Source organism: Lagopus muta, chromosome 4 (assembly GCF_023343835.1).
Source record: "Lagopus muta isolate bLagMut1 chromosome 4, bLagMut1 primary, whole genome shotgun sequence".
Lineage (NCBI taxonomy): Eukaryota > Metazoa > Chordata > Aves > Galliformes > Phasianidae > Lagopus > Lagopus muta.
The window spans coordinates 11,811,035-11,828,548 of NC_064436.1; the positions used below are offsets into that span (position 1 = coordinate 11,811,035).

The 17,514-nt window shown below is 40.1% G+C and overlaps 1 protein-coding gene across 9 annotated transcripts in view; it reads left to right on the forward strand.

The window, feature by feature from the left end:
* SMAD1 (SMAD family member 1) overlaps positions 1-16,416 on the forward strand; it is a 103,920-nt gene extending 87,504 nt beyond the window's left edge. For all 9 annotated transcript variants that reach the window (XM_048942051.1, XM_048942054.1, XM_048942052.1 and 6 more), the window contains 5 exons: positions 4,115-4,372; positions 6,884-7,000; positions 10,906-11,127; positions 13,127-13,383; positions 15,094-16,416. In XM_048942051.1, the coding sequence (XP_048798008.1) occupies positions 4,115-4,372; positions 6,884-7,000; positions 10,906-11,127; positions 13,127-13,383; positions 15,094-15,237 (998 nt within the window). In that variant the 3' untranslated portion in view covers positions 15,238-16,416. The remainder of the gene's footprint in view (positions 1-4,114; positions 4,373-6,883; positions 7,001-10,905; positions 11,128-13,126; positions 13,384-15,093) is intronic.
* Positions 16,417-17,514: the final 1,098 nt, after the last annotated feature.

Consider the following 17,514-nt stretch of genomic DNA (forward strand, 5'->3'; position numbering starts at 1 on the left):
TGTGTTCTTCGGTCTGGAGTAGGGTTTTTCTTCTTTTTTTCTTTTCTTTTTTCCTTTTTTTTTTTTACAGAGAGGCTTTAAAAAATCAGTTGTAATCATAAATCAGTGACTTTCTATCTTTGCTGAAACCATTATCTCTGGAATGTGAAATTAGAACAAAAAGGAAAACCAAGAAAATGTTGAGCTCAGCACACCTGTTAGTTTTCTGAAGAACGGAGATACAAAGAGTAGAGATCAGTAGCTTTCTTCAAAGGCCGCTGTAACATTTTCATAAAAGCGTTTCTTTCTTGGTGTGGTTGGTTGGCACATTTATCTGAACAGCCCGGTTGTCTTTGGTCTATATTCTGTGTTTTTGACATTCTTGGCTCTTAGATGAAATAGCCCTGTGGGTGAAATTGCCCTTTAGCTGTAATTTCTTTAATACAGCTCCGCTTGTTTGGTGCAGGCAAACTCTGAATGCAATTTGCATGTTAAAAACAAGCTACCTAATTCCCAGGCTGTCTCACTTTGTTGACAGATATAGGATCTCTTCTTTGCTACAGTTCTGCAAACATACCCAGCTTGACTTCGAGGGGATTTACCTTCCTCCTCAGCCTTTAGTAGCAGTGCTGCTAGTAGCAGCCATGTTTCAGCACTGGCATTCAGGTGCACGTCTGCAGCAGGATTTAGACACAGCTTAACCCTTAAAACCTTTTAATCCAGTGTTTGAGAAAGTATAAAAATCGAGCTGTCTGACTTGCAGTTCTACTCCATTACCTGGTTTTAACAGTTTTTATGGGGTTGAATTTAAAGATTTTGTGAGATGCTGTTTGTGATGTGCTTGTTTCACTAGCTTTTCAAGACAGCAGTGTATTTAGTGTTTCCTTTAAGTATGTGCATCCGTGAACAGAATTAGTGATAATTTAAAAAATATATATATTTTTTTCATACTTTTGCAACTGTTTCCCACCAAAGGCAGCAAAATAGAGATTCTCACTACAGTGGTGTCCTGCAGAGATCCCCACGACAAAGATGTGCCCTCGTTCATTATTTTGTAGCAACAGGTGTGTTGGCTTAGCACAGAATAACTCTCTCATGCTTTCTCCTCTTCAATTATACCTCTTCCTGAAGTTGGCAGCTGCTGCAGAGATCAGCCTCCTCCTCTGCTGTACTGAGCCCTGGTAATTTGTTATTCCATATGGCCGAGGGCTGCAACCTGACCAGGAGCTGACTGCCTTAGAGTGGGGTGAGGGGAACAAGAACGGTATGTAACCCCCTTCACACATTGAATTCCTGGCACCCATTCCTGCTCGTGAACTGCCCAGTCCCACTCATGGCTTTGCTCACGGGAGAACGGTGTTCAGATGAACTCCTCAGTGACTCCAACGGGAGCGTCGAGGCTGCCAAGAACCCTTGTGCCTCAGAGAGATCAAGTTATGGCAGGGAGTGGTTGTCTCAGGGTCGGAATCATTGCAGTGCTGTAGGCTCAGTCCCACTTGATGTGGCCTTCGGGGCTTTTACTCCTGCTCTAAATTTTGTATGCAGGAGAATGTGAATTAGAGGCAGCATTCAAGTAAATTCTGCGGTGATGTTTTTGAGGCTGTTTAGGCAGTATCAGTACTGGTCGTTTTCTTCCTCCCATCCTCCCTTTCCTGTGTGTATTTTAAAGACTTTGGCATTTAAGTATTTTAGGTTGAAGGATTAGTGGGAGCACAGGCGTAGGGATAGTTGGGAAGAGGAGATGCTTTCTTGTCTTGAGTCCTTCTGAACTTTGAGAATGTGCATGTGTACCTTGGCAAAATTGGCACTGCTATATTTTAATTACAGAAAACCTACAGAAAATATCCTGCTGTCCAGCTTTTAAGTGCTATAAATTGTATGGTTTCCTGTGATGTCATGCATGTCATTGTTTAATGTGAGACTGCGGATGGGAAAGGTAAGTGATGTACTTTCTGCACAAATTAACTTTAGAAAAGTTAATGGTTTGACCTTCATCTGCAGGAAAGGAAGAGATAGGAAAGATGTGTTTTTAATGCTCAGCAAAGTAAGGAAGAACCATAAAGACAGGAAAGGGAAAATACTTTTTAACACATGATCTCATTGTTACTTTTTTTTCCGCTTGTAATTTATGAGTCCAGCAGATGTTGACCATGACAGCTGAAGTACTGCTTGACCTCACTACAAAAGGACTGTCAGGCTTAACAGAAAGTGTTTAATTTGGAGGGATCCTACTATTCAGACAGAGTGGGCCTGACATTTGCTGTGTTGTGGATGAGGGGATTTATGTTGTCCAACTCAATTTTTTTTTTTTTATTTCTTGGCTTTTTCCAGTGGCTTATGAGGCCTATGAGAACAGTTGCATTAGAGGCAAGACGCAGCCTGTATGGCCAAGGGAGATCCATCTTCTACTGCGGTGTTCTGCAATTGGGAACTTCAAAAGAATGGTAGATAGGTGTGCTTTGTTTCACAAAATGCTGTGATTAGCAACTTTCTGCATTCCTTTTAAAGGGGTGTCAGCTAAAATTGTCATTCCTAAACAAATCTCTCTACAAATGACATCTGTCTTCAGTGTTTGAGATCCATTGAAACTTGGTGAAGCTGTTCTAGGAAAATGAAACATCAGATTAAATCTTTAAAATAAATATATAAAAGGCAAGCAAAACTTGCTGCTTTGAATTTGAATTTGGGCCTAGGCTTTAGGCCTGGTCTGTAGTTGTAGTGATAGTGGGGTGCTTCTTAAATCCTTGGACACTCCACTAAGAACCTGAATGCTTTAGTGTAAGCAAAGCGCTGGAAGAATAAGTTTCTTAATGCATTGGAAGAACCTGTTTGTCAGAACGATGTTGGTCTCTGTTGTATTTTTACTCACAGTTCTTAATTCACCTTATGGTGAATCAGCTGTTACGAATCACCTTCCTTAATTGAGTGATACAGTCCTGCCTGTGGGGGCTTCTCCTGCGTAGCTGCTCCTGCTGTGCTCCTGCTTTTCTCCTGCATGGCCGCCTGGTCAGGGTGCAGGGCAGGGCTCTTGGGGAGGGGCTGAGGTGTCCTGGCTTGCTTTGATGCTTTGTGCTTTTTGGCATTCTCCCTTGAAGACACCCAGGGGGCTGCCTGGTCCCATGTGGCTGTGCAGCTGTGAAATAGGTAGTGAATGGATGCAGGCAGGTGTGGAGGGCAGTAACTTCTTATTTCACTTCCTTGTGCATAGATCTCCTGTGTAGGCTCTTTCTTCTCCTCTTTCCTCCGTAACCCACAAAATCTCTCAAACAAGATGAGCTTTTAATCTTTTGAGTAGCTTGGACTTTGCTGTGAGGCATTTAAAGATAGAAGATGAAGTGTTGGAAAAAGAGCTGATTCTTTTATCTTGATGTAGCTGGTATCATGTTCATATTCCCAGTTAAAGAGGCCTTTGTTTCCCACTGCTGAGGAGGCCTTGAGAGTGTGGGGAGGCCAGCAGTATGTGATGTGTTTCTCTGATCATGTAGTAGCATTTACTTGGAATTCAATGGCTGCTCAGTTGTTTTTATTTTGTCTTTATTATTTTTGTGTCACTTTATTCAAATTGCATTTATAAACTGACGTTTAGTGTTAATAACCATTTCAGTTCTAATCTAGACAAGAACCTAGCCTAGGTTAAATATATAACTACAACTGTTGGGACCAGGCTCAGTTCAAGGTCTGTATAGTATTAGTATTTTCTTCAGAAAAAACGTATCTGTCCTTGCTAGCAAGGTTTTAGGTTACAGGCCATTACATGATTAGCAAGATCACAAGTAGAGTAGAACAAAGTGCCTGTCATGATTGTGCTGTGGCTACTTCAGTGTTTTTTGGTGCAGAAAAAAAGCCTGCACTGCTGAATTGCTGCTTATGTTTGGATCTTCCCTGGGCCTCTAAAATCGAGCTCGTCTGGCGAGCCAGGTAGCTAGCGCAGTCACTATAAATTCAAGCTATACAGTAACTTGGATGAAAGGAGAAGAGTTCTTGCTGAAACGTGTTCCTGGATTCGACTATCTTGTTTTTAAGGCAGGTGTGAATTATGCCTTATGCGATAAAGAATGTTTTTTCCAGGTATGGCCTCGTTCTTCTGTACTGAGTCTCTAATGCCGTTGCTTTGTCCTGCTTTCTCCCTCTGCAGTTCTACCTCCAGTGCTGGTTCCACGGCACAGTGAGTACAACCCTCAGCACAGCCTCTTGGCTCAGTTCCGCAACTTGGGGCAAAATGAGCCCCACATGCCACACAACGCTACTTTCCCGGACTCTTTTCAGCAGCCCAACAGTCACCCGTTTCCCCATTCGCCGAACAGCAGCTATCCAAACTCGCCTGGAAGCAGCAGTAGCACCTACCCACATTCTCCAGCCAGCTCAGACCCAGGAAGCCCTTTTCAGATGCCAGGTATGGTCGACTTCTGTGACTTGTGACAAGTGAAAATGTGGTTGAACGTAACAGATATCTTTGTATTTTTGCTTAGTAATACTTCATTGTCAGCCAATGCTTGTGTTCAGGAGTAAACTTTAGGTAATGAAGACTTGGTTGGTCTCTCGTAATATTATTGAGGCTCTGAATTTGTTTCCTCTTGAACACAGTTCAAATGTTACAGGTGAAATCTTCTGGGACAGAGGAAAGGATTCCATGTCATGAATATTGTTGGGAGATGGTTTGACAGTATATTGCATAGAGTGTAGAACTTAATGCTCAGGGAGAGTAATGCTATGGATCAGTCTTGCTTAGGAGAGAGATAATCATAAATTCAGCACAGAGCTATAGTTCTACAGAAGGATGTTTGTCAAGGGTATCATGCTGCTGCTACTTGATAAAGTTTCTTCACGTAGTGATGTAATTTCAAAAACCAAATATATATCAACTGAAAAACATGGGAGGCTCTGAAAATAAATCTTGAGAATTCTTAATTCATAAATTCAAAGAATTAGCAACCTTTTTTTTGCTGAACTGTTTGCAGAAAATTCTGTGAAGCTGTCATTATTGTATTTCCGTACAGGGGTGTTAAGATACTGCGGAAGCTGCTTATGAGGGATCTCTTGACCTAAATGTTAGGAGTAAAGCATCTGTACAGAGTCCATGGATGTTCTGTTTATGTGTTTTTTGGGGGGGCTGTAGGAGAGCATGTGTAAACAAAAGCCAACGGGCTTGTGAAAATGTGCTTTCCACTATGTGAAATTAACACTTAGAGATTTCTAGTGCTGATAGTTGTGTGAAGATGACTAAACTTGCAGAGACAGGAGGGAAGGAGAAAGAGTGGATGTATTTGGTGGTTGTTTTGGGTTTTTTTGGTTGTTTGTTTTATAAATGTGGAAAGTTGCAGCAGAAACAGCTGTCTTATTTCTGCATTCTGTTTTGTTTTAAATATGACCAATGTGGTTGGGTCTCTTCCAAAGGCTTCTCTAACAGGAAGGCCTTCCTGAGCATCGTCTTGTGGAAGCTTGCTTGATCTTGAGAGGTCTGTTCTGTCTGATATAAACATAAAGACAAGTCATGGGCTGCGGTGAAGAAACTGATTGAGAGGAAAGATGCGTTGCTGATGTCCATCATGTTTAGTTCTGCACAGCTGTCCATCTTACTCTGTTAGGGAAAGAGGAGGCTGACTATTGGAAATATTAAAAAAAAAAAAAAAAAAAATCAAGACAGATGTCCAAAAATCTCGAAAACTTTCCAGGAACTCACTAATTTTCCTATCTGTGCATCTCCAATATTGTGCTTCCATGCACATGAATGTCCAAGTTTTATTATAACAAAAAGCTTTTGAACTCCACTGCAGACTGCTAAGCTTTAAAGCAGTCTTGTTGTCGTTTTTCTTTTCCTGCTGCTTGCTCCTTCCAAAAGGAAGGGAATTAGCAATGTAGCTCTAGCTTTAGACATAAAACTCTCAGCTTGGAAATCAGTGGTATGGTTTTCTTGCCTTTTCCTGATGTGAATTTGGTTTTCAGGTTTTTGGAGGCACCCATGATTCCTTACTGTGGTAGCTGGCAATCAGTGATGGCAGTTAATGTGGGATGAGCAGCAGCAGTGCTCACGAGAGGCAATCTAACCTCAGCTTTTGCAGTAAAAGCTTGTAGGCTTTGGGCAAGGTTTTCTCTTGTGCATGCGCCTCTGTGATTGCTGTGACAAAGCGAGCCCTCTGCTTTCCTGGAAAGCGGTGCCATTGGCAGCTTCTTGCAGCTGCTGGGAAGCTGTTTAGGAAGCAAAGCAGGCAGCAGGAGAGCAGTGCAAGCACCTGCCTAGGGTGCTTCAAACAGCATGGTGACAGTGAGTGAGTGAGTATGGTCGCAGTGCTTAGGATGGTTTTTGTGCTAGTGGTTCAGTGCTGAGCTGGCCAGTGCAGCCAGTAGGAGATGGCAGCAAATAAATTCCAAACCTGAAAGTTACTTCTGCAGAACTGGGGTTGATCAGTACTTTCTACTATTTCCTATCTAGGGAGATGGAGCTAGTACTCTCTAGTTGTAGTGACAGAGTTGTGGATCTATCAGTGTCTGCATGCTTCACTGAAGCAATCAATCAAGCAGAAAAGCTGAAGCTAAAAGCTTTCTGCTCCAAATTCTGTTCACCTGTACAGCATTCAGTATGTACTTCAGACCTTTTCCTAAGAGCTCTCTATGTGCTGTTTGTGTAATTTTCTACCTGCCAAAGTCGTGGACAGGCAGTGTAGCTAAGTTTTCTTTAGTGGTTTGATGGGGGGAAGGAACTGGTTTTTATTGTGCTTGTGCTTGACACGCATGGTAATTTTTTTTGCTTTCCTGAATCAAGGTCCATGATTGCTTTCTCTGATTTCTGATGAGTGGAAATTTATAGCTGAGTCAGACTGGAAGCATTTCCAGACAAATGCTGTTTATGTGAATATGTATGTACTTTAAAGAGAAGAAAGGGCTCATCTATCTCTTCTGTATTTAGCTGATACTCCTCCTCCTGCTTACCTGCCTCCGGAAGATCAGATGACACACGATACCTCCCAGCCAATGGATACCAACATGATGGCACCTGGAATCCACCCTGACGTACACAGAGGAGGTAAAAACATTTCCTTCTCATCTTCTGCTTCGCTTCTTAAGAGCGAAGTACTTTCAGAATTGTTTGGTTACTTCAGTATTGGATGCATATTGTTTGTGGACATCTTTATATGTAGAAAAGAAAAAAACAGAATCATGTCATTTCTCTTCCCTGTTGCTGTAAGGCATGAAACAATAAATCTAGAGAGAGACTTTTTACTTTTGAAGTACGTAGTTATTTAGGACCAGAATGCTCTTGTTTAAAAAAACATGGACTTTATTACTTTCTGATGCCCAATCACATCATGGTCAAGATTATTTTGTATATTTATGTGTGGAAATTCTGTTAGTCCCAGAGAAGACAATTATTCAGAATTGAATTTTTGCATTCAATTCTGAAATGGTACACGTGCAGGGAAAGGATTCTCCTTATCTCTTATACATAGGTTTATTGTCACCGTCCCTGGAGATGTTTAAGGAAAGGGTGGATGTAGTACTTTGGGATGTGGTTCAGTGGGCAGTACTGGGAGTCAGTGGATGGTTGGACTGGAGCTCTCTTCCAGCTTCCATGATCCTATGACTGAAGCAGTGCAGTTGGTTCTGTATAGTGTCTACTGAATTGTAGATGGCAGATACAGTCACGTCTCTAAATGAGGACGTGGTCAGAGAATGGGTGCTAATATGGCCATTATGTAAATGCCTGCAGACGTTTTTCCCAGACAGTACATGTCACATGTCAGTAAATGTAATAAAACTTCCCGTTCTCATTGTGTTTTGGTTCTAAAATCAGTGCTTACCTTGAAGTCCCTGAAGCATATGCTCTGTTTTGTACGGTTACCATTTCGCCTGGTGGTAAGAGCTGTAAAAAAAAAAATAAGTTTTGCTTCTGATGTACCTTTTTGTTCCATTGATAAGTCCTGCAATGACAGCATTTCAGAATTCTAAGCTGTCTGCTGAGATGACAGCACTACAGGCTTCGAAATCTATATTTAATAAAATGTATAACCCATTGCTTTACCTACTGTGATGTAGCAATCTTTTTAGCATGTTGTTTTTTAAAGCCTTTTCGGTCAGCTTTGCTGCTGGGTAAAGGATTTAGTGCATCCATAACGTTGTGAGAAATAGTCCCTTTAGAGAACAAACAGTCTTACACAGTTACTGACCATGCCAAGAAAGAGCAGAGTGCAGTGCCAGAATGATTATGAAGATCACAAGCATATGAACAATTTAACTATTGTTTGATTTTTTTTTGTGTGTGCTTGTTTTGTTGCTAAGCTTGATGTCTGGTTTCAGGAAGTATATTTGCACTCTTTAAACAGTTTGGATAGCTTCCCTGGTAAACTATTTACTCTGTGTGGAATGAATTTTGCATGTGATAAACCCCATCTGTGTAGCATTTCCAGTATTCTCTGATCCCATACACTGTGTGTGTACAGTCCTCGCTGCTGCTGAAGGCCCAAAGTACGTTTATCAGTGTTTGTGCCTCACTGCAAACTTTTGCATGCTTATCCTTCTTAAAAATCCACGTGTATGTAATTCTTCTATTACACGAGTTAATAAAAAGCAAGAAGGAAAATACAAACCGTTCTCTTAATACTCAGCCATTCCAAATAAAAGTACTGTCAGTGTTTCTCCCTCTTAATAGTTAAGTACGGTGGAATCTCGCCTCTGCCTCTTCAGTTAATAAAGTTAATAAATAAGTAAAGCAAAACCAAGTTAGAACCCTTGCTTTTGTATGCCACTGTGTGTTGTTTGTATTGTGTATGCATTTACACTCACTCGTATGGGCTCTCTCTATACCCAGACTGTGATTTCACTACATTTAAAAAAAAATCTGTCACGGATCAAAAAAGAACAGTTCTTAGTGTAAACTGACTGCAGCATTTTTGTTGCAAGCTTTTAGAAGCGTGTTTTTCATGGTGATTTGTTAGTCTTAAGAGCTTTGACTTAACAAGCTGCATCCTGTCAATGAAGTTGGGTAATTTCCATTGTTGGCCCATGCTGGGAATAGAGAGACTAAGCGCACCTGCTCTGCATGACTTAAAGCAAATGTAAGGAAGTTAGTATGAAATCTGTGTGAGAGAGATATGATTCATTCTGGAAGAATGGCCAGCTGGCAGGATTTCTTCCTGACTTTTGAGAACTGGGGTAAAGCTGCAGCTTTGATAATTGCTGGCATCTTCGTGTGAGTTGAAAGTGTAGTAACCTCTTACTAATAAGAAATGAATGGTTTTTAATTTTTTAACAGTGATGTGAGACGATAGAACATGCTAGGGATCAGGAAAGACTAGCTCCTTTTTAGCACTCTTTTAAGCAAGGTATTAATCAGATGCAGGCGTACTCAAGTTTTGCACAATAAAGTAGGATATGTTGTCCTGCTTTCTGCTATTTGTTACCTTTTGTATCTGGTATGTAATGCTTATTTGAGGGGATTTTAATTTTGCTTCTGTACATCAGAAAAACCACGATGTGTGAAGAAAGGAAAATATTAACACTGGACTTAGTTGGCTGACTTCAGTGAAGGCTTGGGGTTGAGAGAAGGAATCTTCAGCCAGAGAAACAAGCTTCCCTGGAATACTGATCTTATTTTCATTTTAGCACTTCGGCCTTTAGTTAGAGCTTCAATCTGCTGAGCTGTTATCTCAACAGCAGGTCCAACTGTGCTAGGCTGAGTAGGGAAATAGTCTCCTTAGTTTGAAAGAAACCACATAAAGCAACCACATCCCTTTGCTAGCCTCCTTTTATTTGGAGACAGTATAATAATTTGTAGCTGTATTTGACACTTGAAAGAATACCTATTGGGTGGAGACCTCTGAAGAAGCCAGTGCTGTTGGACACCCAGTGAGAAACTGCTTTTGGTGAAGACCTTCTGTATCTTGAAGAAATTTTTCCCAGTTCAGAGTCACAGGTGTTAGCTCAAGGCTTTTGTGCATTTGTAGAGCCTGATAGAAATGGTGAACTGTGGATGTTCTGCTGGCATTCTGTGCAATTCCCAGCTTTGGTTAGGAGCTGCTGAGGAGGACTTGGTTGCTGCCGTAATCTAGAAAACCAAGTCCTGAGAAATCCTTGGTATTGCTCAACAAGTCATTCTTCTATTGGTGAACAATTGCAGGATTTGTACTGGCTAGCGTTTGGTGAATAAAAGGCTCACATTAAGTAATATCTGCTTTTTCTGCATGTATTCTGTTGTTCAGCAGAGTTGTTAGGATTGCGTGTTATGGCCTTGATCAACCTTGGATCCCAGGTAGTTTGCATGTTCTGCAGACAGATGTCAACTTCTTTTACTTCTTGAAGAAAGATTAGTGCAAGCCCCAAAGGCCAAACTACTGGTCTGCTGAGTTTGTGTTTAAGATAGCTCTAGGCTTGCTGGGTACCCAGTTATAATGGTTTCTTCTGCAGTTGCAGTTTCTCCTTGTTGAGATAGATCTTCACAGTAAGAACAAAGATTACTTTTAATTTGGTAAAATAAATGACCAAAAAAAAAAAAAAAACCCCACACCCAAAAAACAGAGCAAAATGATGCTGAAATACAATTTAACTTACTAGATTGGAAAGAAAGTTGAGCTCTAGGGTTGAGGTGTTTCTCTGCTGTCTGAGCCGGTGCCATAACGTGTTGTAGAATGTGCAGCAGGGTTATTGGGGCACTGCTTCCTCTGTGCTTGGGAGCTCTTGTGCCTTACTGTTGCCAGTATTTTCTGCTTTGGGTCTTGTGCAAGTAAAGCTAAGGTGAAATTATTCTATTGTGTTTCTGTGGCAATGAAAAGTTCAAAAATATCTGAGAACAGAAGACACTTCATTTAACTGCAGTTGATTATCCAGATCATCTTTTAGTGATCTTCTGCCAAAATCTGCAAGTTTATGAATCTTTAGATCTGAGGCCTGTGTTCCAGCACTGCCAGACTGTAACTTTGCCCGGTTGCTTTGCAGATGTTCAGGCTGTTGCTTATGAAGAGCCGAAGCACTGGTGCTCCATTGTTTATTACGAGCTGAATAATCGTGTTGGGGAGGCCTTCCACGCTTCTTCCACCAGCATCCTGGTGGATGGCTTCACTGATCCTTCAAACAACAAAAACAGATTTTGCCTGGGGCTGCTCTCCAATGTTAACCGCAATTCCACCATTGAGAATACAAGGAGACACATTGGAAAAGGTGAATTTTCAATCTTTCCGTTCTTTTTTGGGGGGTTTCTTTGGGACTCTTTCCTCTAGGCACGGTAGCCTGAGCCACTTGCTTCAAGAGCAGGCTGCTCTTCCCAGTATGTGGGATAAATGCTTATTTAGAATGTTAATAAATACGTAGTTTTCTGGCTATGTCTTTTGAGTCCAGTGTGTTTTTCTTACCAGCTGGATAATTGCTGGAAGATTTTATCCCTAGCCATTTTTATTGCCTAAAGCCTATCATAACCTTAATTAGTGCAAGAGCTTAAGGCTTTTTTAAATGATATGTCTTGATTTCTCTTGATTACTGGTAATGTGGAAATCCAAATGATAGTTCTCACAAAATCTTATCTGTTTTGCAGTTCTGACACAAATGAGCTACGCTAAGATGTATTCAGAGGGGCAGCTTGCTAAAGCAGGTTTTTTTTCAAATGCATTTTTAAAGAGGATCGTGATTGTTTCAGTGGGAATTTTGTGCTTCTCTTTTCTTTAATGGCCATGACAGTGTCCAGCGGAGGAGAAAGGCCTTCTGTTTTATGTCAGACTTAATACCATCCCCTCTTTTGAGGACTTGTCTGTAATACTGATTACATGTGAGTCTGATGTCGCCCTTGCCATGGATTTTTCCTGCCAGACACCTTTCTTAGGAGCTTACGGTTCAGGGCTGAGCGTGCCTAAGCAGTGAGAATGTGACAAATGCCAATTGATTATCTTTCCCCTTCTTTGAGAAGAAAAGAATTGAAACTGAAGAGCACTATTCAGTCATCAAATTATAGCTATTAGTCTGGAAAACCTTCCTTTGCGTGAGGGTGTGTGCAGCTCTCAGCAGTACGCCACACCTGTGCTATGGGACTCAAGTCCTAAAACTTATTCTTTCTTTTCCTCCCCATCCATCTTACCAAGTATGAGGATATTTATTTAACACCTCATTCATTTTCCCTTTAAAAGTAACCCAGCTGTGAGCAGAGTTCTGCTGAAGCACTTAACCGTGTATATACCAAAGTAGAATGGAAAAGACAAGGGAGCTGTTGAAGAAGAAAATGTACACAGTTAATGATGACGCAGAACTGTTAGTCTTTGAGGAAAGGTAGTAAATCCCGTACTTGAAGGCAGCCATAAATAGTTTTGATGATCAGATGGTGCTATGTGTTCCCTCACACGTACACACATCTCACGTGACCGAGCACAGTCGAGGCTTTCTGACTTCAGTATTTGAATTGTCTGCTTCTTGGACTTGTTGCACTGTGGGAGGTGAGAAGTTTAGGCAGCAAATAATTTCTAAACACTAAAGGGAAGTTTTCTTGCTTCGTCAAAGATTTGCATATCGCATCATCCTGACAGCACATCTCAAGAGGTTCCCTATGGGGTGCATTTTTGGGACTTGCTGCCATCAGCAGCGGGTGAGGGAGTGAGAAATGGGAGGGTGGGACTGTCAAGTTGGTAGGTATGTGCCCTCATTTAAGAGATACGTCTATGCATTATTTTATTCTTAGTTTTCTGCAGTGAAAACATTCAAGTGTGAAACTTGAAAACAACTACACTGAACTTGCCAAAATAGCAGTCAGAATTTCTACAGATTGTCCAGCTTAGGGCTGTTTTAGTGTTTGCAATCAACATAATAGAGATTCTGCTCTCTCCTCTTGCATTCCCAATTATTGTTTTGTGTAAATGTAGCGAAAGAAAATTTAGCTGAACAATCCATCCAATGCACCACATCAAAACTACTGTAGTTACTTACTGGTTTGTTGTTGTTGAATACACAGCGTGTTAAAATGGAGCAATTACTGATTTTCTCCTTAGGCAGACATACATACATGACCATCCTTTAAATCTACTCGTGGAAAAATAAATAGAGTTTTAAGACAGGATGGATGGTCTGATGCACTATTAATGTTCATTTCTTTGAGAAGAAACACATGGAAACAGACCATGAAAAACAGATGCTCAGTGTGAATTAATCTGACCTCCTCATGTCAACATTCTTTTCCCAGGTGTTCATCTCTATTATGTTGGTGGAGAAGTGTATGCTGAATGCCTCAGCGACAGCAGTATTTTTGTGCAAAGTCGAAACTGCAACTACCACCATGGTTTCCATCCAACCACGGTGTGCAAAATTCCCAGTGGCTGCAGTTTGAAGATTTTCAATAATCAGGAGTTCGCTCAGCTTTTAGCACAGTCGGTGAACCATGGCTTTGAGACGGTGTATGAGCTTACTAAGATGTGCACTCTCCGCATGAGTTTTGTAAAGGTATGCAAACATTTGCTTGGGGCTGTTTTCTAAGCAAAATAAGCAAAATGTTGTGATTCTGAATTGTTGATTGCCTCCCTCCATTGACCTGTTAATAACTGTTAAATCGAAATATTTATGAATACTGTTCTTTAAGTGTAGGATGGGCCTTAACAATTTGAAGTTGTCCATAGACAAAAAATCCATCTGTTGGTATAGACTTGGAAAACTGAGGTGACCTGTAAAAGGTGTTTCCTTAGCAATCACTTCAGTTACTTTCTGAAGTATTCCTGTCATGTCTGTTCACTACTCTAATTTCATTAAATTGCTTGTCTTACATAATTATTCAGTTAAATACTCGTATTTAATGTGATCGTGTATATTTCTATAATTATTTAAGTAATTAGTCTGGAATTATGGTACTATTTAATTTTGTGGGATATGGCATGATACAGTACAAATAAGCTTTGGATAGAGTTGTCAATCGCTTGGCCTAAAACTGTGAAAGACCCAAATTAATTACATAGCATCTGGTTTGCCTTTTTAAATGATGCTGCAATGGTCCGTGCCATCTCCTGTTCTCAAAGGTTCCCAGCTGAACTTTATGCCTTTATTCTTGGCTGGTATTTTTGATGCGAGATAGTACAGCTTGTAAGTCACTGTAGCTGTTGTGGGAGTCTGTTTTGAACAGCAGCTCCCATATTAGGAGTGGCAATAATTATTTCAATGAACACATGTACCTTTCTATTCTATGTAAGGTAAAGATTTGTTATGTGGCTATGAATAAGTTATATATGTAAGTTCTGGTGTAAAAGGGCTAGTCTCATCTTTGAAACTAGACAAGTGAAGCTGATATGATGCTGAAATGCCCTCTAGTATGGGAAGAGAATAGAATCTTTCAGATGTGTTAGGGCAGGGGTTCCTGAAATGGAGCAGATTGTTGGTGGGGGATGTAGCCCAATAGTTGCACCGCAGCGTTGTATGGATGCGCATGACTCCTGCATGTGCAGTGCTGTGCTGCACTGTGTTTATAGCTGCTGCCACCTATTGGGAGCCCAGCTGCTCCTTCATCGGGTTTAATATGGACAGACACAAAACAGTTCACGTGAATGCTGTTTAAGTGTCTGCATGTATCCTTGATAACAAGTGTTACAGACTTGGGTAGAAACTTGCCTTAACTTGGGAAACACCCTGCTGGGGAGTGATAATGCTTTCTTTATTCTAAGAGGTATTTCCTGATATATTGCTGTTTGTATTCTTTCTATCCTGCAAAAGGTGCTTTGGTTCTTACCAGGCAAATACCTCAGCCCCAATTCCACAGTGTCACTCTGTGACCTCAGTTTTTAATTTATTCATCTATTTATCAACATTTTTCTTGTTTTTGATCTTGATGTCAAAGACTTGATTACCTTTCTCTTTAGAGGGTTTATTGGACATGATATAACTGGCAGTGAAGTGTGGGGAAGTCTTGCATTCCAGAAGTCAACTCTTTTGAGAACTTAGAGTTAAATTCCAAGAAATCTCAAAATGACAATTTCTACAAATGTTGTTTTTTAACTTAAGATTTGTTTGTTGAAATGTGGTAATAATCAGGCACTATTCTGCTGAAAATTGCTTATGAACGCTACATTATTTCAGTAAGAAGGGAATAGATTGAAGTGTGCTTCTCAAATATTTGCTATTATAAAATGAGATGATTTTCTTTTTCTCTGCTTATGATTCTGTTTCCAGGGTTGGGGAGCTGAATACCATCGACAAGATGTAACAAGCACTCCATGCTGGATAGAGATACACCTTCACGGTCCTCTTCAGTGGCTGGATAAAGTACTTACTCAGATGGGCTCTCCTCATAATCCTATTTCTTCAGTGTCTTAAGGTCCCAAGCTCCTGCATTTTGGAAACAATTGAGCCTTGCATGTACTTGAAGGACGTATGAGTCAGACACATGCTTTCCTCCCCCCCGAACTTGTAACAGCTGAATAAGAGCCATGGAAATCATTTACTTCTGCAACCAACTGTTGGATTTGGGAAAAAAAAACACCAACAAAACAAAGAAAAACAAAAAACAAGCCCTTTGACGTCATACTGTTGGTATCAAGTATTTTAGTTTACATAGTAACGTTCTATTGCAAAGTTGATTTACAGGCCTTATCATAAATGAGGCTACTGAGCCAAAACAACTATCTGTTGGACCGAGTTCACAAAGGAGTTTCCTGTAGTTGGCATTCTGAGATTCTCTTCCTTCTTGATATCCAGCACTCTCTTATTTTTTTTCTCCGCGTTGTTCTTTTGGGCTAAGAGCTGATGTTGGTGAAACCTGCTTTTAACAGGCTTTCTGCAGTGTATTTTAAAATCATTTGTTTAAACTGATGGTTAGTCTCCTCTTAAGACAATAAAAAAAAGAAACCAAATGAACCAAAAACAACGACCTGAACACCTGACATGAAGTTTTAATATCAATAACTTGTAATAATCTTGGAAATTGTGTCCTGACCATACTGCTGTAAGAATGTTAGGTATGTTTTCTGGTAAATGTACGGTGTTTATGAAAGTTTAGAAATCCTTTAGACGTAGACCAGTAAAGGAATTAGGAGTATTTGAATGGGGGGAAGAGGGAGCGGGAAGAGAAGATGACAACTGACATGTAGAATATATTGTAAACATAGGTTGTTAGTTTAAACTGAGGTCTGAGTTTTGCTGTGCATTTCATTTTTATAGTGGCTTCACCTTGTTAATCCTGACTTTTTCTTTGACTCTTCCTTTTTCTCCCAGAGCAATTATGCACCTGGTTAATTCTTTCACCTGTGAAGAGGACGAAATGATTAGTTCCTGCAGTTTGAAGGCTGCAGCTCTATGTATTTCAAGACAAAGTTGTACAGTGTGCTCTTTAACTATTGAGCAGTTTTATACAGTGTATGTAACAGAAATAGGCTTTTAATTTTGTAAGAGAATCTTGTTTTGCCAAATCTAGAAACTGTTAATTGTTTGGAGGGCTTCAAAATCCCCATGTGGGTCTGTTTCAAACTTTTAAAAAATATATATATTTTTAATTTTTTTTACTGCTTGGTTTATTTTCTTCTCTTTGATCTTTTATATTCGCGTAAGCTGTAGAACTTTAAGTACCTTTATTCCAAACTTAGTGGGTCCTCTTTACTGGAAGTTTTGAATAAAACCTGTTGTTACTGCTTACATTTGATTAAAACTTCGTCTTGTCCACTTCTTAGTAGATTTTCACAAACCAGATAAAGATGTGATCTTGGGGGAGGAACGGCTAGGAGTGAAGAGACACTGACATTTATGGCTAGTACAGGTTAGTAACCCTACAGAAGTTAGTATGGAAGATAAATGAGCTCTCTAGAGGGAAAGACTTCTTAATTATAGAATATATTAACATGGATGCAGTGACACAGAAGTTCCAGTTAATAAAATTTGTGTTTTCAGCATACAATATCTGAATGAGCAGGGAGTTTCTCTGCCTTTTACAGAAATATCTAGCAGATTGTAGATGGTGTAGAAGTCACTGAGTCAGTACAGGTGCATATTCACTGAGTTCTGAGAAACTCGGTTAGAAATTCTTATAATGTAAGAACTCAAGTGAGCTATGACTTCGTTTGTGGCCTTCTTTTTCTCTTGTTTCAGAATAAACAGGTTAGCCCGATCCTCTTTCATGAAACATTTAGAGATCTCCTTTAAAATGAATACTTTCCTCCTTTACAGTTTGATTTTAATCATTTCTTTAATCATCGTTGTTTGAATGCCCATGTTCCATGAAGAAATTGTTTGGATGCAGCTTTTGCGTATCAGCCATCACAATCTTGTCTGTTTGCCTTGGGTTGGTTTGCCTTGTGCAGAGTATTGCTGCTTCCCAGCTGTTTTGCTGGAGATGTGCTGGAGGTGAAGGCTGTAATGGCAGCGGGTTTTTTTGTTCGTTTTTTCTTAAGAACCTTTAACAACAATTTTTTTTAATCTAGATTTTAAAAAATTAGATTTCTTACAAAGTGGTAGTCAAGGCACAAGCACAAGTCTTAAAAGTTTAAGTTAAAGGTGATTATAGAAGGAAAATAATACTGTTTGCTGTTGGCTCACTCTGCCTTTTTTTTTCCTGTCTTCAACCTCTACCACATTCAGTTTCAGCTGTTCCCAACCAGGTTC